This window comes from Phyllopteryx taeniolatus, chromosome 10, assembly GCF_024500385.1.
Source record: "Phyllopteryx taeniolatus isolate TA_2022b chromosome 10, UOR_Ptae_1.2, whole genome shotgun sequence".
Classification (NCBI taxonomy): domain Eukaryota; kingdom Metazoa; phylum Chordata; class Actinopteri; order Syngnathiformes; family Syngnathidae; genus Phyllopteryx; species Phyllopteryx taeniolatus.
The window spans coordinates 17,612,479-17,637,569 of record NC_084511.1 but is presented as its reverse complement, the minus strand read 5'-3'; the positions used below and the strand labels follow the sequence as shown (position 1 = coordinate 17,637,569).

The following is a 25,091-nucleotide window of genomic DNA, read 5'->3' as shown; positions in this document are numbered from 1 at the left end:
AACAATTGTTTGTTCTGTAAATCAGTGTCTTATAATAATTACAATATAATAGTAATTGTGTAATTCTGTTCTTTCTATTCTATTCTCATCTTTTATTCTGTAGCACCAAACAAATGTAATGCATGAATTAAATTAGCCTGGATTATGAGACAAATAATGTAATATTTGACAGTTGCTTTCCCCACCCATTTGCTTTCCCCACCAATTTCCCCACCCATCTGGACAAAAGTAATTACTGATGCATTGTGTGTTTTCTTGACATAGTTATGTGATCACACAAATGATGAAAATGCATAGGAAACAAGAAATTGTGGCTCCTCTCCAAGATGTATGTATTATTTCTTGGGTGATTATCTAGAAGAACACAAAATGCATTATGCGCTACCTTTTCATTCAAGGTATTCATTAATTTGGGATGGGTGGCAGTAGTTTAGCTAGTCTGAACGGAATTGGAACCCAGGGGTCATGACCAACAAAAAATATCGCTGTAAATAGTTGTTGGAGAGATGGTGGTCTGCTCCCTGACTACTGTTGAGGTGCCATTGAGCAAGGTACCCCACCTTCCTAATTCAAGTGGTGCAGCACTGCATGCCCTTTGCAGTCTGACATTGCTCCTTGCATCCCTGCATGTATGTGATCTGATTCTGTGCCTTGTGCAACACAAATATACAGCAGCGTGTGAGTTGAATTTCACCTTGAGGGATTATAATTAGTATAATAATAATTAAGAACAAAATTTAAAACATTAAAAGCAGGAGCAAATTTTAACTGGGCAAAATTATATATTCACTATTGCTCTGGTTATTCCATCTAAACATAATAGTAGGCTACAGTAATAATGATGGAGACTACGTAGTGTTGATTGTGATCAGATTTTGGCTCAGAAAAACGCTTGCAGAAGTTCGTTTATTAGGTCAATTAGTATCTACATTTTTTTTCACAATAATGCACCAAGCTATTTGCACTTTCGGGTCTTTACTTAAACATGACTGTAACTACAGCATTCGTGGAGGCGTTTCCACTTTTCAGTACCAGTTGGGATGTTTTTTAATGTAATGACACCAGTTGTGAATTCCCGCAGTAACCTTTATTGACGGCATGGTGGTGCGTTTGCGCCTCCTGTCTAGAACGAGAGGTGTGACGACACTTTACTTTTCGCATTTCAAGGTTTGGTGTCGGTGTTGGGCTCGACTAAAGCGTTTTAGCGAGGCGGAGAGCTTCTTAGCGCCAATATGCTGAATATGTGGAAGGTTCGGGAGCTGGTTGACAAAGCGTGAGTATCTCGAAGGTGTTTCAAGTTGTTTCTGTGCGGAGTTTACCTGTTTGAAAGAGACACGTATCAAAAACTTTGACGTCACGTCGCTCTAACAAGTTAGCTAGCATGTACGCTGCTAACCATGGATGGCACACAACAACCACTATTTCAACATATACCATTTATATGTAGTTTCCACTTTTGTGTCTGCTGTTATGAGATAGTTTGTAAGGTCGCGACAAATGTATTGTTGGTGTTTCTTGTTGACAGATCTAGTTAACTCCCGAAGCCAACAAGCTAATTTCTTAGCTTACTGGCTAGGTGGCTAATTGACCAGGCTAGCCTGCCCAGCTAGTTTGACAGCTTAGGACAGTGGAAGTAAGAATGTTGTGGTACCACAAGTATCGCTCGACGCCCACAGCTTGAAATAATAATATTTATATATTTCAATACATAAACTCACCGTATGACGTGGCTGTTATGGCACTCGTCGTTAAGTTTTACTCACTTCAGCTACACTGTATGGCTATAGAGTATGTGAACGTCTGTCTAGCATGTCGAACAAGACTGAACCCGTGAATCTATCAGACACTGTCTTATAGTGTTATTATATAATATGTTGTTGGCGTGTCCAACAGCGTATTTCCAAAAGTCATTTGCGCAAAAAACAACAACAACGTGCGTTTGCAATATCACCGTTTTAAATCAGCTCGGTGTAAATTGAGACTTAACAAGCGAAATGATTTGACAAACATGCAAGTAATTCCTCTTTACATTGTGATTCTTAGATATCAATCCATTATAATGTCACTTGTTTTATGTCATACTAAGCTCAAGCCAGTAGTAATTAATTACCTGCTCTAAAATCGACTAGCAACTTCTAATGGTTTTATTTTATTTAAGTTTTTGAAGTTTCATTTGGCTTATATTTGTCTGTGACAGGCAATAATTACATTTTTGCAGTCAATTTTTGCAGACTAAGACTTATGAAGGTTATTAGTTTTTTTGTAAACAAACAAGGGGTCTTAGGTGAGTAGATGTTTTTGGAACTGTAAATTGATCTTTTTAAGTATTAACACACTCACAAAATTAAGTGTGTGTTTGTGTTATGCATCATTCACAGTGATGTAGTATAATTACTGTAACAAGTTTCTGACTGTATGCTTTGGTTAACTTTTGTTTGTTTAGTTAATACATATAATTGAAGATGACTGGGTGTGTTAATAGTAAAGCACGTTGGCTCATGAGAATCAGCAAACCTTTGACTAACAACGGAAATATATGTGATAGTACAGTACTGTTATAACTGTCAGAATGCAACTTCCGCTTTATCGCCAATATCTAAGGCAATGGCAAACAGCGAATAGATAAAGCACTGCATCATCACATGCTTTTTTAGTACCCTTTTAAGAGGAGACGAGGCGTTGTGCAGTATTTTAACAGACCACAGAGGCTGAGGATACATGCTGATCGTACAACTTACAGAATGTGACTGGAAGAAATTGAACTACATTATTAGTTATAAAGATGTATCTAGGGAGCCATAGCCAAAAGGGGCCTTCTTCGTATTATAATGGTGAAAAAAATACAAAGAAATGCCACTGTAATAATGATGAAACACATTGTTTGCCATGGACTTAGTTTTCTTCTCCAAAGAACACTATGTACTCCAAGTGTAAACCTTGTGCTGCTGGACAAAGTGACACAGCCTGTCTCCACGACCACAGAACAGGGTGTATCCCGTTTTAACTACCACCAGTTCAATGTTGCTCTTTCGGGCCTCGTGCTGCAGGGGTATCAATATGTGAGGATGTGCTGGATGTAAACATTGTTCCCACCATGTTTTGGTTGATGTTCTGATTGCAGTTCTTGAGATACTCATAATAAAAAGTTAGGTTATACTATACTGTAGATTATGATTCTGTAGTCTTCAGAAACCATAACTGACTCTTAAGAATGGACACGAGACCTGCAATGAGTACTGTAGTACACTGTTAGACATTTCATAGGGTTTTTACGTTAACGTAGTGGCAACGGTGTTGCCACTAAAAACAATACCACGATGCAAGTGTTGCCACTAAGTTACTGTAAACTTGAATTACAGTAACTTACTATGATATTCAGAATCTTACTGTATTTTTGTGCCAAAGTGTTTTTTTAACATCAATTTAAACAAATACAATAGCTCTGTGAAATCCCATGATGCATTGGAAACTACAGTAAATTACTGTATAATCACTTTGACGTATTCTACTGTATTGTATGTGCTAAACAACTAGACTTTACAGAAATGTCTAACATTGTAGATGCCTAGGTGGTCCAATACAAACTGTTCTGTGATACCAGTTGACTTCTGATTTGTTAGAATTTAGATTTTTCTTTCCCTATTGTAAGTAATGGCAATTGATTCACCATTATAAAATATTTGTTTTACTGAACAGGCAATATTGTAGGTAACATTCTTAATCTCCATACAAGTGTAAAAATAAGTTAACTGATGAGTAATAGAAAGAAATAAAGCTACTCACATTAAGTGAAAAAGGTTTGCTGAAAGTGAGTTGACATTGTGCATTGCACTTTCTAACATTCGTAATTGTCATACAAGCGTAAAAGGAAATTACCTGTATTTGAAACAATGAATTGTGCACTTTCCATTTACGGTTATGACATGATGGATGTGGCGCAGTGGAAGGATTACTGCATGTGCATGGAAGGTTAGTCTCTTCACATAAAGACTGCTCAACTGACTAGGCTGAATACATGCTTGTTTTATTGTCGTCAATGACATCCCAAACAGAAACATGAAAAAGCAAAACATACTTGTGGAGTTCGTTCTCTTGATGTTCACTGAGATGAAGTCTCATGAGATTTTCTTGAAGTCTTGCTCATTTTGTTGTTATCTGTCATGAAGTTCCACATTACACTTTTGAGTCATATCTTTACATAATTTTTTTGATACGTTCCAAAATGAATGACCCTGAGAGGTTACTGTGTCGAACGGAAGATGGCCCCAAATTCTTTTGCAAGTTTTTTATTCTTTTGTGGCTTAACCTCTACATACTTGTCAGTATATTTGTGCCATTTTGTGACTGTTCAAAGAGGTCACATTCTAACAACAAACAGAAGTTGCATCATGTTGTGCAGAATGATCGAATGGATAAATTCAACACGTGGCTGTAGTTTGTATTATCATCACAAAGTATTTTCACAGACAACTGAGCCCCCCTCATCAATTACATTGTGCATGCTTAACTACCAATGTAGATTTTTTGTTTTCTTTTTCATTTTTTTTACATTAAATTGGACAAACCAAATCATTCATAACTATATTTTACTGACCTACTTTTTCCTTGTAACTTTATTTAAATGTCACCAAACAAGAGTTCTCTCTCTCACACTCACAATGAGTGCAGTTGCTGTCTCTTCTCGGTGCTGTTTAGTCTCACTGGACCACATTCACTAAGAAAACCTAGAAAAGTTTTTACTTAGCGCACAAGTTGACCATATATGCAAAATCACCACTTGATTCATGATACGTACGTATCCGGGGTAGTCCAATCTGCTTAAACCGCGCCACTGTTTCCTTAAAAGGACAATCGTTTGACGAATCTCAGCCAATGCGTGAAGGTTGAAAGTTGCGACACATGGCCCCAAAACCGTCATTACTTTCTTAATCTTTATCCTATTTTCAAAAGGTTCGTATCATCGGAAAGCTTGTTAAACACATAAACTCACAACATGTAATAATGATGTTAAATCATTTTTCATTAATTCCAAAATTCAATCAGAGAAAGCTGCACAAAAACATGCATAGAAAAAATACATTAAATGTCAAGAATTAACAAACTGCACAAGTTGTTAAAATGGATAGTAAGGGATACGCTTTACACGATCAGGATTTTTGGGGCCGATCAACAAGTCTAAAAAAACGATAATCGATCACCGATCCGATCAGAAGATGGAGCAATGTGTCTATTTAAATGACCTGTTCATTTACTGTATATACTTGTATACTTACTTGCTCAAAAAAATTATATTTATAATAAATAATATATCTTTGTTCATCACTTTATGCCAGTGAGGCATAGTGACAGACAGAACAAATGAATGGTCTTCTATTAGATGGCAGTAATTAATGTATCAACTTTTTGTGACATTTTTGTTTGTTGATGTGCCGTGAGATTTTTCAATTGTACAATATGTTCCTTGGCTCCATAAAGGTTGGAAATCACTGCTGTAGTCAGATCGTGTATTCTAATCAGTCAGATCAAAGCAACATTACAACGTGACAGAAATAATGGGTGCTAACTTACTGTAATTAAATTACTTTATTGTAATTAAATTACTTTATTGTAATTAAATTACTTTATTGTAATTAAATTACTTTATTGTAATTAAATTACTTCACCCACACCGAAACTTTACAGCATGATTCGACGGAACGGCGGCATGTTTACGTACAACCGTTAGCGCTAGCACTAGCTTGCTAGGCTACAGAACGTTTTTGTTGCCTGCTTGCGAGCCGTATCATATTAAAAGTACCTGAACATACCTCAAGCAAGCCTTAAACGAACGTCCTCTCCTGTCCTGAGCACCGGTGGCCACCAACACACGTTTTTCCCCATTTTGTCCTTATAATCGGCGCGATCCACTCTTGTTATCGTCGCCACGGTAACGAGTGTATCCAGTCGCATTTGAGTTGACGATAAAGCCCAATGATCGTAAAAAACGGGACGCGGTGGTATCGGAATACAAGATTTTATTGCAGTAGTCTGACATAGTGCAATCGTGAAAAAGCAAATTTGTCTTGTAGTCTGATCCAGTCGGGCATTACATGTCTGTCTCAGACGTGTTGTCTGTCCCACACTGCCGACATGTTTTTTTAAATTTTTTTTAACGTTTTTCCCCATTTTGTCCTTATAATACAGTCACCTCACTCCATTCTTTATTTTTTAAATAACTTTATTGGCCATCAGATATTTACAGTACTACATCAAAATACACGCGACAAGGCTAAAAATAAACTAGCTTTTGGATTCAAATATACTGTGCACGATGGCGACGCGGAGCCAATGTCTTTTGTGGAGCGAATTATGACATTAAAGCCGACCACCATAAAATGCTAATTGTCGGCCGATACCAATCAGGCCGATAAAATCGGTGTAAAGTCTAGTAAGGGATGAATATAGCACAACAAAGAGGCATTTGTAGTTGATAAAATTCATTAGCGTTGGAAGCGACAGAAAATATCGAAGCCATGCCAGTCGGAGTTACATCACAAGCAAGCCAGCGACAATGCGTGTGATCTGATCTTTTTGACGGTCCTTTGTCAACTGTAGATTTCGGGAAATGTTCGAGATTTTTAGACTGCATATGTACAACCCCAATTCCAATAAAGTTGGGACGTTGTGTTAATACAATGATTTGCAAATCATGTTCAACCTATATTTAATTGAATACACTACAAAGACAAGATATTTAATGTTCAAACTGATAAACTTTATTGTTTTTAGCAAATAATCATGAACTTAGAATTATATGGCTGCAACACGTTCCCAAAAAGCTGGGATAGCGTCATGTTTACCACTGTGTTACATCACCTTTTCTTTTAACAACATTCAATAAACGTTTGGGAACTGAGGACACTAATTTTTGAAGCTTTGTAGGTGGAATTCTTTCCCATTCTTGCTTGATGTACAGCTTCAGCTGTTCAACAGTCCGGGGTCTCCGTTGTGGTATTTTACGCTTCATAATGCGCGACACATTTTAAATGGGAGACAGGTCTGGACTGCAGGCAGGCCAGTCTAGTACCCGCACTCTTTTACTACGAAGCCACACTGTTGTAACACGTGCAGAATGTGGTTTGGCATTGTCTTGCTGAAATAAGCAGAGGCGTCCATGAAAAAGACATTGCTTGGATGGCAGCATATGTTTCTCCAAAACCTGTGTGTACCTTCCAGCATTAATGGTGCCTTCACAGATGTGTAAGTTACCCAAGCACTAACACAGCCCCATACCTCACAGACGCTGGCTTTTGAACTTTGCGTCCAAGTTGAAATGCAGACTCGTCGGACCACAGAACACTTTTCCACTTTGCATCTATGATGAGCTCGGGCCCAGAGAAACCGGCGGCATTTCTGGGTGTTGTTGATAAATGACTTTTGCTTTGCATAGTAGAGTTTCAAGTTGCACTTACGGATGTAGCGCCGAACTGTATTTACTGACATTGGTTTTCTGAAGTGTTCCTGAGCCCATGTGATGATATCCTTTACACATTGATGTCGGTTTTTGATGCAGTGCCGCCTGAGGGATCGAAGGTCACAGGCATTCAATGTTGGTTTTCGGCCTTGCCGCTTACATGCAGTGATTTCTCCAGATTCTCTGAACCTTTTGATCCTATTATGGACCGTAGATGATGAAATCCCTAAATTCCTTGCAATTGTACGTTGAGGAACATTGTCCTTAAACTGTTAGACGATTTTCTCACGCACTTGTTCACAAAGAGGTGAACAAAGAGGTGAACCTCGCCCCATTTTGCTTGTGAATGACTGAGCAATTCAGGGAAGCTCATTTTATACCCAATCATGGCACCCACCTGTTCCCAATTAGCCTGTTCACCTGTGGGATGTTCCAAACAGGTGTTTGATGAGCATTCCTCAACTTTCTCAGTCTTTTTTGCCACCTGTCCCAGCTTTTTTGGAACGTGTTGCAGCCATAAAATTCTAAGTTCATGATTATTTCCTAAAAACAATCAAGTTTATCAGTTTGAACATTAAATATCTTGTCTTTGTAGTGTTTTCAATTAAATGTACTTTGAACATGATTTGCAAATCATTGTATTCTGTTTTTGTTCATGTTTAACACAACGTCCCTACTTCATTGGAATTGGGGTTGTACTTGATCGATATTAAAACTGAAGCCTTGGATTAATGTGAGCAGTTTGCTTCTCTGGGTGCACGATCCATGCATGAACCTGCGCAATCTGCTCGTTAAGTGACTACTGCCAATACACAGACAGTGGCGGATACACTACTATATACATATAATATATACATTACTTACATGCAGCACATACAAAGAGGAACGAGGGTAAAAATGGTAAGTACCTTTTCACAGTTAGGACATTAGTCAACTCATTAGCAAATTCCTGAATTAAGTTATTATCATTAAAATAATTATTATTGTTTTTATGAATGACTGTAGTATCAATTCATTGTGTATCTTGGGTAAAATGTGTGTTTGACATTTTGTTCAAAAGCTGATCATTATTTGTACATACGCATGATCTAAGGATGTTCTAAATTTGTTCGCAGAATACAAACATTGATAAATCACAGATTTGTGCATCAAACGTGCATACCCATGATTTAAGCACAAATCTACGTGTTCGCACAGTTGGTAAACGTGACCCATTGACCCTTTAATGTTCTAAACTGGACACCTTTGCTTTTGTTCGTTCAGGTCTGTGTTATTATTTATTCCTTTTTTGAATGCTGGGTTCATCGAAAGAGCTCACCCAAGCACTCCCCTTTGTCCCATTGTCCACAGGCTGAAAGAATAAGTTTATGGGTGTGTCAATAATGATGTCTTTTTTGCTCGTTGTTTAATCAATAACTATGTGATTTGGATAGTAACTACAAAATATATTTTTCACGTAAGCAACATTTGATGTGTATGTTATGTTTTTATTTTCTTCTTTTTTAATTCTCCTGCACAGAACCAATGTGGTGATGAACTACTCCGAGGTGGAGTCTAAAGTCAGAGAGGCCACCAATGATGACCCCTGGGGACCACCAGGACAACTGATGAGTGAAATTTCAAGGTTAGCACAATACTCACTATGTTCAGGGTAGGGCTGCACGATTATGTCCAAAATAATAATCACGATTATTTTGATCCATATTGTAATCACAATTATTAATCACGATTATTCCTCATGTTAGGGAATAATCTGTTTTTCATTGCAGTACCTTTCAACAAACAATATGTAACAGTTTTCAGTGCAAAATTAATCTTTAAAGTGGCACTAAACAGGCCCAAAAAATGGCCTGTAAATTCAACACACCACAGAGAAGAGCAATGTTAACAAGTCTGCCAAATTTTAATGAATAAAAAAAATCGGCAAGTATATAGAATCAGGTTTCAAAACTTGAATAATAAGGGCCACCTCTCAGCTCTCAGACACTGTGGGAGTGTTGAATGGATGCGCCAAAAGGAATCAAACATACTGAGACGGTGATAGCTTTTATGATGTAAAATCACGTGAGGATGTTCGACTTCTAAATTGAATGGTTATTATGGAATATAATCCTAAAAATAAGAACACAGGTAAACTTACTCTCGTTGTTGGTGACATAATGTCACAGCGGAACATGGCATCTGACAACAGCGGGACTGTAGGAGGAAGCCCAGTTAGTTAAACAGTCGGCACTGCCCCATGCACAAGTATGAAGTTACCCACGAAGCCATGTTATCTCCGGTGAAAGTTTACAAAACGAAATGCGCACTGCAGAGTCACGTTGATGTTCAGCTCGCCATCTGCATGTTTTTAAAATGTCAATCCATAGTATTTTTATTTCCTAATTTTTTGGGAGCTTAAAAAACGTCACCAAGTTCTTCTGTAAATTGAAGCATCCAGTTAAGACGCATTTTCAGGGTGTAGCCATCGTTAGCTTGCTAACTGCACGCTGGCGTGGTAAATGGAGCTTTTTATTGAAGCTAAGCACCGCTAACACTCAATGAGCATCTAAACGAAATGATGTCACTTTGTCCTTATATAGTGGGTGGAGGCAACACTTGCTAGAAAGATCACAGGGCTGTGTTTTAGCTCCGCCCACAAAATCAAGAAAATTCAAACGATGGAAAAGATGCTTACGCTATACATAGATAGATACGCTGCATCTTTTTGCACAATTGTCAAAAAAAAAAAAACATGTAAATTGTACCGGCATTACCAGATAACTAGCAGCCCTTTGTTGCTCAGTGACTGTTTTTCTCAAAGTCTTTCTGTCTCAAAAGTGTTCTCTGTGAATTGACTGTCTGTTGTCGTACTAGAGCGGCTCCAACTACCAGAGACAAATTCCTTGTGTATTTTTTGGACATACTTGGCAAATAAAGATGATTCTGATATAGCTCAACAATGCAGCACTATATTGTAATAATTCATTGCATTTGTTTTCAGCACTTCAAGCATATTTATTGCATTTAGAAGCAAATCACAGATATCTGCTTAGAGCCCCTTTTTAAATAAGGATAAATGATTGATAAATGATGATAAAATATTGAATATAATAAAAAAATAAATGTACCCCAAAAAATTCTACTTTAACAAGGGCTAACTGAATAAACAAAGTGCAATCGTGAATTGCAACTTAATGGAAGCAAATACAGTTAATGCATAAAACGCAATAACATTAGGCTGCAAGCACCAACTTTTCATTTGAAAATCCCTGTCGTCAATATAGTGACTAGTCAAGGACGAGTACGTCTCCTTCTGCTCAACAGTCGTGCACGGTCACAAACTGCAAAGAACTCGACAATTGTGATTTACCTCTCTATTCTGCCTTTTTTGTTTTTTTTTAAATACTGTCAAGGCAGCCGCTACGATCGATTAACGATTAATAGTGTCCTGCCGTGACACGCCGCCTCTCCGCCAATGTGCTGAGAGGGCCAAATTCTAAGACAACCCAGATAAAATATCGAGTATGATCCATTCTATATACTAGTTTTAATATGTTACCCATTTCTTGCTTCTGTAACTATGACAATGTTCAGAGCAACCTTCATGTACGAGCAGTTCCCAGAGGTGATGAACATGCTGTGGATCCGCATGCTGAGAGACAACAAGAAGAACTGGAGGAGAGTCTACAAGGTCTGCTGGCCATGTACCACAAAATCTTTGCACACATACAGTATGTAAAGCAAGGGCAGAGACCCATGGTCACATTGGATAGACTGTAGACTTTATTTTATTACTCATTAACACACCTAAACTATTGTTTGAAATGGAAGAAATTGGATGTTAGACATTTTTAATATCTCCTGAATTGTTTGCACCAGCCTAAAAGGAAATCCCTCTTGACCATTTTGGCTTGTATTCTACAATATGCATTTTTAGAATTAATACTTAAGAGTATGAAAAGTATGTTCTGTCCTGCTCTGCAGTCCCTACTGCTGCTTGCTCATCTAATCAGGAATGGATCAGAGCGGGTTGTCACTAGTGCCAGAGAACATCTCTATGACCTGAGATCACTAGAAAGCTACCACTTTGTCGGTAAGTGTTTTTCTCCTCTTCCTCTAATTTACTCAGTATTTAAGAGGAGTGCATATGCCACCATGTCTACCCACCGCAACTCATTGTCACCTTAATTCTAAAGTTCTGGTTGGATAATGAGAGGCTTTCTCCGAACAGAATGTTAATTAACAAAAGCTTTAGTGTGAGCTATGATGAAAGCTTTGCTTATTCCACAATTCCTTTTACACACACACACACACACAGAGTTCCCTAAAGCTGCTTTCATTATTTTCAAGCATGGGTGTATTTAAGGTGCAGTTCTAGGAAAGAGCATTCATTTTCTACTCAACAATGTTTAACTTTAGAGTGGTCTGTGTACGTGAGTCAGCACAGTAACACTTTTTTTTAACTCAATCCTTGTGTTAATGCTACATATATGTACCATTTCTAGACGAACATGGGAAGGACCAAGGAGTGAATGTGCGCCAGAAGGTGAAGGAGATGGTGGAGTTTGTCCAGGATGATGAAAGGCTGAGGGAAGAGAGGAAGAAGGCCAAGAAAAACAAAGATAAATATGTTGGTGTGTCTTCTGACAGTAGAGGATACAGAGGTTACTGTAAGTCCATTCTTGGCAAATGTATCTAAACTAATCTCAGTCCCTTTAACAAAAAACTTTGACGTTACTGACCTAATTCTACTGCTGTGATTTACTCAAGCGGGGGACAGGTATGACTCCAGTGAAAGCCGCAACCGGTGGGATGATGACTGGGAGAACAACAAAGGGCAGTTCCCTTTCAGCGATAAGTTGGGAGAGATCAGTGACAAGATTGGAAGCACCATTGACGATACTATCAGCAAGTTTAGGAAGAAGGACAGAGACGACTCACCAGACCGATTTAGGTAGGGGGAGTGAGTGTCCCAATGTTCCAAATATCAACAATCATCAGTCAAATACATCTCTGTATGCAAACACACCATTCACGCCAGTAAGGCTGATTTTAAATTTATTGAAAGCTTCCAAAAATTACGATTATTATTACTATTTTTTTCCTGTGCATTTTATTTTCCACAATAGTGCACAGGACTGGGAATGAAGTGGACTACAAAAATTAATTGCTTTTGTTTGAAATACCTTTTGTCTTAGTATTATGAAAAATTCCAATGAAGTTGGGACGTTGTGTTAAACATAAATAAAAACAGAATCCAATGATTTCCAAATCATTTTCAACTAATATTTAATTGAATACACTACAAAGACAACATATTTAATGTTCAAACTGATAAACTTTATTGTTTTTAGCAAATAATCATTAACTTAGGAATTTTATGGCTGCAACACATTCCAAAAAAGCTGGGACAGGGTCATGTTTACCACTGTGTTACATCACCTTTTCTTTTAACAACATTCAATAAACGTTTGGGAACTGAGGACACTAATTGTTGAAGCTCTGTAGGTGGAATTCTTTCCCATTCTTGCTTGAGGTACAGCTTCAGCTGTTCAACAGTCCGGGGTCTCTGTTGTCGTATTTTACACTTCATAATGCGCCACACATTTTCAATGGGAGACAGGTCTGGACTGCAGGAAGGCCAGTCTAGTACCCGCACTCTTTTACTACGAAGCCACGCTGTTGTAACACGTGCAGAATATCGTTTGGCATTGTCTTATGAAATAAGCAGGGACGTCCATGAAAAAGACGTTGCTTGGGATGGCAGCATATGTTTCTCCAAAACCTGTATGTACCTTTCAGCATTTATGATGCCTTCACAGATGTGTAAGTTACTCATGCCATTGGCACTAACAGAGCCCCATACCATCACAGATGCTGGCTTTTGAACTTTGCATCCATAACAGTCCGGATGGTTCTTTTCCTCTTTGGCCCGGAGGACACGACGTCCACAATTTCAAAAAACAATTTGAAATGTGGACTCATCGGACCACAGAACACTTTGCATCAGTCCATCTTAGATGAGCTTGGGTCCAGAGAAGCCGGCGGCGTTTCTGGGTGTTGTTGATAAATGGCTTTTGCGTTGCATAGTAGAGTTTCAAGTTGCACTTACGGATGTAGCGCCGAACTGTATTTACTGACATTGGTTTTCTGAAGTGTTTCTGAGCCTATGTGGTGATATCCTTTACACATTGTCGGTTTTTGATGCAGTGCCGCCTGAGGGATCGAAGGTCACGGGCATTCAATGTTGGTTTTCGGCCTTGCCGCTTACATGCAGTGATTTCTCCAGATTCTCTGAAACTTTTGATGATATTATGGACTGTAGATGATGAAATCCCTCAATTCCTTGCAATTGTACATTGAGGAACATTGTCCTTAAATTGTTTGACTATTTTCTCACGCACTTGTTCACAAAAAGGTGAACCTCGCCCCATCATTGCTTGTGTATGACTGAGCAATTCAGGGAAGCTCCTTTTATACCCAATCATGGCACCCCCCTGTTCACCTGTGGGATGTTCCAAAGAGGTGTTTGATGAGCATTCCTCAGTTTTCTCAGTCTTTTTTGCCACGTCCCAGCTTTTTTGGAACATGTTGCAGCCATAAAGTTAATGATTATTTGCTAATAACAATAAAGTTCATCAGTTTGAACATTAAATATCTTGTCTTTGTACTGTATTCGATTAAATATAGGTTGAACATGATTTGCAAATCATTATATTCTGTTTTTCTTTGTTTAACACAGCGTCCCAACTTCATTGGAATTGGGGTCGTAGGATGCAGTAAATTGCTGACTATTTTGAACAATGGAATTGCTCTGTCCTTCCCACCCTTTAAATATTTGCAGTCATAACTGCAGCGTTTAGAAAATATAAATCACAATTCATGGATAAATGAGGAAAAAACTTTGGAGTTATAGCTGGAATGTGTTTCTGTCATCTGTTACTTTTCCTTTTTTATTTTTTTGGGAGGCATATTCAGTCGGGTATGGTTAGTTAAAATCTTGCACTTGTGGCAACTTGGCTTGGAATTTACTAGGGGGTGGAAATAATTTCTTTTTGATATTTTCACAATATTTTGCCAAAGATATTGATAATATCGCACACAGCCTAAGCATAATGTATATTGGAAGGAGAGTACATCATGTCTATGCAAATTGTTGTGATTTCCACCCTGTCCCAAAAGGGTCGCCACTGCAAGTCAGTTGTGAATAAGGAAGAACACATGAATCATACAAGTCTCCAACATATGAATTCTTTTAATACACATCTTATGGTATATCCATATTTGAAAAGACTGATGAAATTCATGCTTCCAATACTTGTTTTTAATCAAAGGGGGGGAAACACATTACTGGAAAAGTCTATTTGGCAGATGTAGTCATGTTTTTAGTAGGTCAACAAAATATAGTCATGAGTTGATGTTTCTATCTCTAAATGAAAGGGGAAAAAAACAGCAATCTAGGTAAGTTAAGACTGGACAATATAATTAAAGAGGAAAGCTTATTAGTAAAAATATTCATGACAATACAAAATAAAGCCATCAGTTCAGTCCCTCTGCACAAACTGTTGCAGCTTTTCTTAGTGATGAGAATTTGACCGTATTGAAGATTTACAAAATGGTAAATAAATGCTAATGAGAACATAGAAGTTAGACCACAAAAGAACAAATACTTAGAACTAAGAATGAAGGGCCATTTTTTGGTGTACATTTAAATGTTTTAAGATGTTCAAAGGACACAGGGAAATGTAATTTTCCCCCAATTTTAAACTGGTTCCAAGTGTTGTTTTATAGCAAAGCAGTGACTTGCTTTGTTGGTTCTGACTCATGTAAATATTCCACTGCAACACTGTGTCGTGTGCCAACACAAGTACAGCTTTCCATTACCAAGATGACCAGGGTCACGGCTAGGGACTTGCTAGTTACTACTTGTGCTCAAGCAGCAGGTTTTACACAGTAAAAGCATTGGCTATATTTTCAATTGCACTTTATCACCAAGCCCCCGAATTGCGGTTGTCAGTGAGTGTGCAGATCCATAATACCTCCATCACAATATCGATAATTTCTCACACCCCTAGAATGTGTATATCATCACTTGCTTAAGGGCAAACTGAGTTTAATACAGTATTCAAAATGTTACAAATATCTCAAGAAGATAGCATTCAGTATGGGCTTTCTATAATTTGTTAATTTCCCTTTTTTACCAGTGACACTGAGGAGGAGCGAGGTCGTTCGTCTCAGAATGGCAAATCAAGCAAAGAGTTCAAAGATGAAGAAGAGACTGTTACCACTAAGAGTGTACAAATAGTCCAAGCAACAGAGACTACAGCCACCCGCAAGAGAGGTGGTGTCCCATCAAAGAAAGTGGACTTGGGGGCAGCGGCCCAGTACACAGGAGAGAAGAGTCCAAACGCCACTACCGAACAGGTTACGTCTGGATACACTTCAGATAAACTCAATGTTGCTGCAAGCACCATATGTCCCTCTTCTGATCTATCTGTATTTTCTATTGCAGCCCCAATCAACAGCAACACAGTCCTCGAGTAGTGGACTAGTTGACTTACTAATGGTGGACTCAACACCTTCACAGCCTGCTTCCACAGGTATAATACACGTAACCCATTTTCAGGCATTTGGGGTTATTCCCTTTATTTAAACTGTGTTTTGGAGGAGGTATATTGGTGTTAGTTTTGGTGTCTGGTCCAGATGTCAATTTCTCACCAAGTGCTCATACCAAGTAAAATAAATGTAAATGCTGCTTTTGTGGTGTGTAAAAAAAAAAAAAGTATGGTTAGGCACATTGCATATCTTGATTCAACCAAACTACATGTGAATAGAAAATAGAATAGTAAATATAGTAAATAGAGCTCATGCACCTCCTGGTGACTTTTAAGGAGACAAATTGCAACAGATTCAGTTGCCATCAAAATAAACAAAGCTTCACAGCTTAATTAAATACCTGCATCAATACCCACAGTGCAAAGGGTACAGCGGTGTCGTGTAACTTAGTTTAAATCTGTAACATGACATGTCTATCTGTTTGGGCTTGCTCTCTCTCACACACGCACAATACAGGTCCATACGGTGAAGTTGATTTGCTAAGTCTGTGCACCTGGCTTTTCAAGGCAATGGGAAATGCCGATCTGATGGCCTTACAAGCTAGCTGTCACGCTATCTTGCTTCAAACCGACAGTCTTGGACTTGTCACAGTGCGCAGCTGCTGGTGCTAGCATCAGATTTTGGGGACAGTTAGAGGAGGGAGCTAATTTAAAGGAACTAAGTGCACCAGATGTTTTTTGGAGTAGTCCCTGGTGAGTGAAGAGGGCGGGAGGACTGAACAGATGTCACCACCTCTCCTTTCTGCCGAACACTCCTGAACACACTGAAGGAACACTAACTGTCAGCTGAGCACCTGGAGCTCTTCTCTAAAATGGACATCTTTATGACTTTCTCATTGCAGACTTGAGTGGATTTGCCGACTTCTCTTCACCTGCTGCTTCAGCCGGCCTTTCCGCAGGATCTGGTAGGATTCAAGACTTTCTTTTAAGTGTGTGTTGTTCCATTGTAGCTACTCCAGCATACTGCTAGATTATTCAGAAGGAAAGCTGGCCATATGGTGCATGCTACCTGCTCTGCATAACATGAACAGACACACATCAGCTCCAGTTATGGATGACAAGGAGACAGCGACAGAGGCAAGTGGGGCGGTGGTGGATGGGGGTGTGGAGGAAGTTGAGACGGAGAGACAACAAGCAGAATCAATTCAATTACATTTTAAAATGTGGCATCAGTTATCACTAAAAATACCATCCATAAAAATGGACTGACCCTACTTAGACTCAACTGTTTATAGCGAGGACAGGTCTGATTTGTTGGCAGATGCATCAGTGTCACAGAAACCTTTGCACAAATATATGTTTTTGTTACTCTTTCATCCTGCAGCTGCACAAGTCTCCAGCAAAAACGGAGACTTTGGAGAGTGGAATGCGTTCCCTGGTGGCCAGATGCCAGCATCTGCTCAGCCTGTAGACGTCAGTGGAAATGACCTTTTTGGAGCCATGAGAGCAGCTCCTGCTCTCACCACTGCCCCAGTCGCCGCTGCAGGCTCCAGTTCGTCCTCAGCAGATCTATTTGACTTGATGGGGCCAACTCAGACATTTACTTCCTCTCAGAGCCTCAACTTCAGCATGAATAGTACACAGACCATGAACACGGGCGTGCCTCAGTCGAAGTCACAGGTATGCATGGTTGCACTCATACACCAATGCATCCATCCTGAATAATTTATCAATATGCTTAGCATTACATGACATCAGTTTCATGCTGACATTTTGGGGAGAATTATACTTGACATATTCTGAGTGCTGATATGATCAGTTAATCTTCCTTGACTGATGTGTACGATTCAAAATGTGCTAGAGAGCATACGACATAGAGGAAACGATATCACAATACTCTACAGCATTTGTGTTATAACCTATATAAATATGCTTTTTAACTAAAAATGCAACCATGTGAAATGTTTTTTATATTTCTTTAAAAAAAGAAATGTAACCTGAACAAAAATGAAATAATCACATCAATCAATCATAGTATACCCAATTGATACTTAATAAAGATTTGATGTAATGAAACAAAGTACAACTTAACTGATTTTAATTAGTTATTGCAAAACTTAACCAATGAAATCTGATATTTTGCATTAGATACGAGGACAGGAGATGTCACATGACGTTTTGTGACGTCTGTTGTTGGAATTGATAAAACAATGTTGCTTCTGGAGACAAATCATTTTGCAATTTGTATTTTTTAAAGACAAAAGACAGGACATGATCAAGAGAGCATGACAGTGAAGAAACAAAAGACATAATTATTTCAACACAGTCACATGATCAAAGGTAATTGTGTGGGGTAAAACAAACACAATGCCTTCTATGTTACGGGAGTTTTACATAATGGTAATGTTAGTTTTTATTGCTTGTATACAAGTTGTTGGGTCTGTGGAGCCACAATCTACCCATTCAAGTATCAGATTATACATTTGTTAGCTGCCTATTCTGAAGAGGAATGTCAATAAGTGAGTCGTTATGAATTTTGCCATCAATTGTAACATGATACATTTACATGATACCACCCCCTGGCAGGTTTTTTTCAACACATGACTTTCCAGGTGTCTGAATATTCTCATTCATCCAGGTCATTTTATTCTCCGGGCATTGAATCGATTGCAACTGGACTAGTCTAGTCTGAGCGTGCAATTGGCATGCTGACTTCAGGAATGTCCACCATAGCTGTTGCCCGTGAATTGAATGTGCATTTCTCTACCATAAGCCGTCTCCAAAGGCGTTACAGACAATTTGGCAGTACATCCAACCGGCTTCACAACCGCAGACCATGTGTAACCACACCAGCCCAGGACCTCCACATCCAGCATGTTCACCTCCAAGATCGTCTGAGACCAGCCACCCGGACAGCTGCTGCAACAATCTGTTTGCATAACCAAAGAATTTCTGCACAAACTGTCAGAAACCGTCTCAGGGAAGCTCATCTGCATGCTCGTCGTCCTCATCGGGGTCTCGACCTGACTGCATTTCGTCTTCGTAACCGACTTGAGTGGGCGAATGCTCACATTCGATGGCGTCTGGCACGTTGGAGAGGTGTTCTCTTCATGGATAAATCCCGGTTTTCACTGTTCAGGGCAGATGGCAGACAGCGTGTGTGGCGTCGTTTGGATGAGCGGTTTGCTGATGTCAGCGTTGTGGATCGAGTGGCGGTGGGGTTATGGTATTGGCAGGCGTAAGTTATGGGCAACGAACGTAGGTGCATTTTATTGATGGCATTTTGAATGCACAGAGATACCATGACGAGATACTGAGGCCAATTGTTGTGCCATTCATCCACGACCATCACCTCATGTTGCAGCATGATATTGCACGGCTCCATGTTGCAAGAATCTATACACGATTCCTGGAAGCTGAAAACATCACAGTTCTTGCATGGCCAGCATATTCCCCGGACATGTCATCCATTGAGAATGTTTGGGATGCTCTGGATCAACTCTATGCGAAGGAGAGTCACATCAGATACTGACTGGTTTTCTGACCCCCCAGACCCCTACAATAAAGCAAAACTACACATTTCAAAGTGGCCTTTTGTTGTGGCATATCCAGAGTGAAGGCTTCCATGTGTCAAGCAGACCAGGAGAAGCTCATCCATGCTTTTAGCTCAAGTAGACTTGACTATTGTAATGGTCTTCTGACTGGACTCCCTAAAAAGAGCATTAAACAGCTGCAGCTTGGGTTCTGACCAAAACAAAGAGGCCAGAGCATATTACTCCAATTCTAAAGTCTTTACACTGGCTTCCAGTCAGTTCTGCTACTGGTCTATAAATCACTAAATGGTTTAGGTCCTGAAGACATGCTAATGGAATATAAACCCACTACGGCTCTGAGATCGACAGTCTCCGGTCAAATAGTGGAGCACAGAGTCCAAAGCAAGCATGGTGAAGCAGCATTTAGCTATTATGCTGCACACAAATGGAATAAGTTGCCAACAGCAGTGACGTAAGCCCCAAGTGTGCATGTTTTTAAGTCCAGGTTAAAAACTCTTCTTTTTTTCCCCATGCTTTTTAGAGCATTTCCACTTTTAAATGATATTTCTTGCACTGTACGCTGTTTTAATTGTATTTTTATTTTATTTTTTTTAAAAATGTTTATATGCTGTTTTTTCTTTGTTTTTAAATGCTTTTAATCATGTAAAGCACATGGAGTTACCTTGTGTATGAAATGCGCTATATAAATAATTTTTTTTGCAAAACATGAATATTGTTTTCTCTGCCAAGGACAAAGAGAAATGCCTGAAGACTTGGATCATTATGATACTGTTGATTACATTCTATCAAGCTCTCTTTAGAATTGTGAAAACCTGACATTTATATATTACAATGATCTAGGCAGGGTGCTGTGTGGTTAAGACTGCTTTTTTTTTTTTTTTTTTTTTTTTTTTTTTAAAGTACATTGTTTATACCTTTTCCAGCCCCTCCAGAACTTTGGGGCGCCTCTACAACCGCAGACTGCTCAGCAGGGAGTCATTTCTCAGGGTGCTGCAGCCAAAGCATCGCTCCCTTCCACCTGGTCAGACCACTCGGTGAACATCAGCCTTGACTTTTTGGGACCTGGCATGCAGGCACCCAAGCAGAGTCAACCAACCCTCAACACACTTCAACAAGGTAATAGACATTGACAAAAATTCTCATTCCATGACCCAGCTGCTTTCAAGCATCCTGTCACTAATACAGTACAGTGTGTGATTGCATTCAACAAGGATTTACATATTTGGTTGTGTACCACATGGTGCAACTGCAACATGAAAGGCTGATACACTCACAAGTAGTGTAACTAGGGAGATGCTCATGAATAAACAATCATTAAGATCATTAAGAATTTTGTCAATCTGGCAATCTTTTGGCAGTGTAGTCCTAATGAATATGGCAACAAACAGCCAGGTTTACAATTCATTTAATTTCATCTACAGTGGAACCTCTAATCTACTTCAGAGATAAAAAGAGATAAACATAAGTGATATTTAAACATTCTTAACTTTAATGCAAATGTAAAAATAAGTTAACCACTGCTACTAGCAAAACATACAAACAATGAAACAATGAGTGTAATGGTAAAGAGTAGTGTAAATGCATCACAGATGCCCCTCATGCATCTCTCAGCAATGTCTACACTGCATTCCTTATAAATTGGTGCATGACAGTCAATCTGCTTTTCAGACAGAAATCACTAAAGCAGGACATTGCGTTGTCAGAAGTGCATTTCTACTGTAAATATTACGGAGCAACATCAGTGAGGTTGAAGGACTCATCACCAATAATTCTCTCTTAAATACAGTGGAACCTTACTTCATGAACGTGCCTGTGAATATTCTCATTCATCCAGGTCGTTTCATTCTCGGCGCATTGAATCGATTGCAACTGGACTGTTCTGGTTGTCTTAGAAGACATTTCACCTCTCATCTGAGCTGGCTTCATCAGTTCATGCACAAGGGTTAGTTAGGACAGCACTAGACTGGGTTGGTGTGTAAACGCAACTATTTATCCTCCAAGTTGGAGGCACACCCCAAGCCACGAATGGTATCATTCTTTTGGAATGCAAAAAAACGACATTCGTTAAGATGCCTTGCAGAGAGGCCACTGGCAAGTCGTTCGGTGAAAACTCCCTCATTACTATTCCATTCAGTTGTAAAAGAGTTGTGGAGCAGCCTCGTGGCCAAAAGGTGCTATGTTTTTGTTTTAATTTGTTGCAGTGAGAAGTATCGAGTAGCTTTGTAAACGCCAAAAGTACGGCATTGTATGTGGGAGATATATGTAGGTGGTGTTTTAAGCCATATCATTTGACGAACCACCCTGTTCATGAAGAAATTGTTTACAAACAACATAATTTATAATAAAAGCGCGCACCCTAAACGAGCACTGTTAAATCTAACTTGTTGAATACATTGCAGGCAACCAAGCCACTGCCAACATGCTGTCCCAGGGATTTTCTACAATGAGCATTGGACCCTCTGCAGTCAGACCGCCTGTCAACACTATGATGCACCCCGCTGCTGGAATAGGAATGGCGTCCAACCCTGGCATGATGGCAATGGGCATGACCCCCAACCAGGCAATGATGGGGATGTCAATGGCTTCCAACCAGGGCCTGATGGGTATGGGAATGGGCATGAACATGGGAGGGATGACGATGGCAATGCCTAGTGCCATGGGAATGGGAATGAACCCCGCAATGGTTCAGCAGTCCAAACAAGACGCCTTCGCTGACTTTGGTAACTTTGGGAAGTGATGGAGAGCCGAGATGAGCTGAGTGGCTAGTGGTGAAGGATTGTTTTGAGCTTCAAACAAAGAGTACTTGAATAATGTCAACTCTCACAATACCAACACATTGCAATCTCTTTATTTTAAACAAATAATGCTGTGTAGTGAAATGGATCTAAATGGATTGTGTGTGTGTGTGTGTGTGTGTGTGTGTGTGTGTGTGGTTGAACCAATGATCGGTGCAGTCTTCAGACAGCTACTGTAAATTGTGTGCCTTGCTGGTCATGAATGTCAGGTGTGCTTGCTTTTATAACCTCAATCAACTGAAATCAGCAGAATAGCAAAAATGTATATACATGTGTATCGGTAGATGCATCACTTTTTGAGATGCCTCCTATTGAATGATGACCTTGGAGAATATGATCAGCCATTTTAACTTTTTAATCTATCGAGTTACCTCTCATTTTGTCCTGTCTTCCTTTAGCCTGTAAGTAGAAATGTACATCTCCATCCTCGAAGTTAGAAAGAACACGGTGATGGGGGGTAACAATGTTAACAGTTAGGTCATCGACACAAAAGTGATTCAAATTAACAGCAAATTGTTAACTTCACACGCCATAATCATCATTGGGTGCAGAAAGCAGTCTTTCACAACCAGACCATCCTTTCTTATTGGTACAATATTGTGGTTCTTCTCTTGCTGGTGTACATCTATAAATTACTTCTGAAGAAAAGTATAATCACTTGGCATGCAGATAAAATAATCAGTACTTGGAGAATGTTTTTTTGTTGTTTGTTTGTTTTTTAAACACCCCCACCCTCCAAGTACAACCCAGAGTGCCTGGATGACCTTTGCCTTTTTGCTTCAGTTAACTTCCATAAAGGAGACAATGTGACCACGCAGTGTTGAAGGCAGCAACCACACCATGTACAAATACTGTACGTTTGTACTCGTGCCTCAAGCCAAGTAAACTGTCTGTACACAAACCAGGCAGTCGTCTTAATTACTTCACTTTTGCTGTTTGTTTGTCCCTTTAACATCTTTACTTCCTCACTTTAGTTGTGTAATTCTGTTGGTGCAGCCTCTATGCCGATTGCATCACATTTGTGTTTTCTTTTTTCACATTTACAACGGCTCACATGCAGTATTTGTCAGTTTGTGTGGATGTGCGTGCGTGCATTTCCCATATGACTTAGCAAGTGTCGTGAAAGATAAGCGAGAGGACTAACTGGTGCTGATCTGTTAGATGCACATACAAAGCACTGCTCCTCGCTGGATCAAGTGCCTCCTGACCCTTTTAACTGTAATATTACATAAATCATGGGTGCCTGAGATATATATATTTTTTTGGTTTGCCAATGATGTTATCACACACACCAACTCCAAGGAAGTGGATCCTGCAGCCTCAGGGCGCTCACCCTGATACAGTGTAGCCTTTTATTGAAGTCTGGAGCATTACAATGACCAAAATCTGTTTTATGAAGGTTTATTTTTTTTACTTTTCATCTCAAAATAAAAATGCGGTTGTTACTGAAACACTAGTATGCAAATATTTAAAAAAACATATTTTGAGAATTTTTGCATTATTCCCATTTTGATTTACACAGCAATATTGTTTATTTACAACATTAAACTGTTGATTGAAATGACCTAATGGTGTGTGTTATTTGGTGTTTTGTGTCATTAGCGTCATTTGAAAGAGCTTCAAGCAGCGCAAGTAATTTTAGCTGATGGAAACGTGATCAAAAGTATCAGATCTAAGTAAATATTAAAAGTGCACTGCATACTGGCAGCGTTTGGAAATTGTGGTAGGCATTTTAATAGTGACTACTTGGTCCATTTGGCATTTAATTGTAATGGCCAATCAATGGCAGCCTTTACAACCCAAACCAGAAGATTTTCCCTTATTTTCTACATGTCACTAAAGTGTTATATGCCAGTTTGTACGGATACTGTAAATAAAGATTTTTTTTTTTAAATAAAAAACTGCTTATACGGCAGTCGTTTGACGGCATCCGTCCTCTTTGTTTCATAGTTGCAAGCAATTCGTCTCTAGTCGAGCTGACTACAGAACACCTGTCTGGACGATCGGGGGAAATAAACGTGAAGTTTGGAGAAAAGACATGAAAAACTGATGACGCAGTGACGGAAACTATGTCACTAAAACGTTCAGTAAAATGATTCGAAAAGCAACGCGTGAAACTACGTTCTGGTTTAGAATAAGGCAACTGACCTACTTTAAAAGGACTCAAAATCAAAATGGAAAAATACAACAGAAAAATCGGTAAAACGATGAGCAACCTCCACCATTACAACAAAATCTACAACTTCAACGAGATGCAGTAAATTGCGCTTTTATGGGTAATAAGCCCATTAAAGAGTAAAAGCAATCCGAGACGTCAAGACAAATGACAGATTTTGAGTGCCATCTGCAATCTCGAGCGTCGCAAACTCAATTATTCATAATGCATTTATAAAGTCCGCTGAGACCGCGCTGTCATTCCTGCTCAAACTAACTGGAAAAGCAACATCAGGAGACAAGCCGCAGACGATGGCCCCGCCCTAAGCACCGTGTGTATGCTGACACCTGCTGGATGAGGACGATAATACACCCACGCAACCCGTCAATCAATCAATAAAATGAATCCAGTTCATGTTTGTTTGGCCCCGGATAGAGCAAATAATACACAACATTGCTTCGGGGTAAAATCTCTGTTAATCGGGTTGGCAAACTTTTACTTTGAAAACGGACAGATGGGCCAGGTCAATTGTAGATTTAAAAAAAAAAAAAAAAAAAGGTTATTTTAATAATAAAAGAATATTTCATTCTCATTTTG

The 25,091-nt window shown here is 39.2% G+C and overlaps 1 protein-coding gene across 2 annotated transcripts; it reads left to right on the top strand.

The window, feature by feature from the left end:
• The first annotated feature begins 1,066 nt into the window (after positions 1–1,066).
• clint1a (clathrin interactor 1a) lies at positions 1,067–23,903 on the top strand. 2 transcript variants are annotated; one of them, XM_061787828.1, is made up of 12 exons: positions 1,080–1,273; positions 8,973–9,077; positions 11,030–11,126; positions 11,420–11,528; positions 11,941–12,105; positions 12,206–12,389; positions 15,640–15,859; positions 15,948–16,035; positions 16,893–16,955; positions 17,375–17,670; positions 20,468–20,660; positions 21,944–23,903. In XM_061787828.1, the coding sequence occupies exons 1-12, from the start codon at positions 1,233–1,235 to the stop codon at positions 22,279–22,281; spliced, it is 1,899 nt and encodes a 632-aa protein (XP_061643812.1). In that variant the 5' UTR covers positions 1,080–1,232; the 3' UTR covers positions 22,282–23,903. The 2 variants fall into 2 exon arrangements, with proteins under 2 accessions (XP_061643814.1, XP_061643812.1); XM_061787830.1 differs by lacking the exons at positions 20,468–20,660; positions 21,944–23,903 and adding an exon at positions 18,764–20,418 and having other exon boundaries at positions 1,067–1,273.
• The last annotated feature ends 1,188 nt before the right edge of the window (positions 23,904–25,091 follow it).

Coding starts and splice junctions, on each gene's coding strand:
- clint1a (XM_061787828.1), top strand. CDS start 1,233: ATGCTGAATATGTGGAAGGTTCGGGAGCTGGTTGACAAAGC. Junction 12,106..12,205: donor TAGAGGATACAGAGGTTACT/GTAAGTCCATTC, acceptor GATTTACTCAAG/CGGGGGACAGGTATGACTCC. Junction 20,661..21,943: donor CCTCAACACACTTCAACAAG/GTAATAGACATT, acceptor AATACATTGCAG/GCAACCAAGCCACTGCCAAC.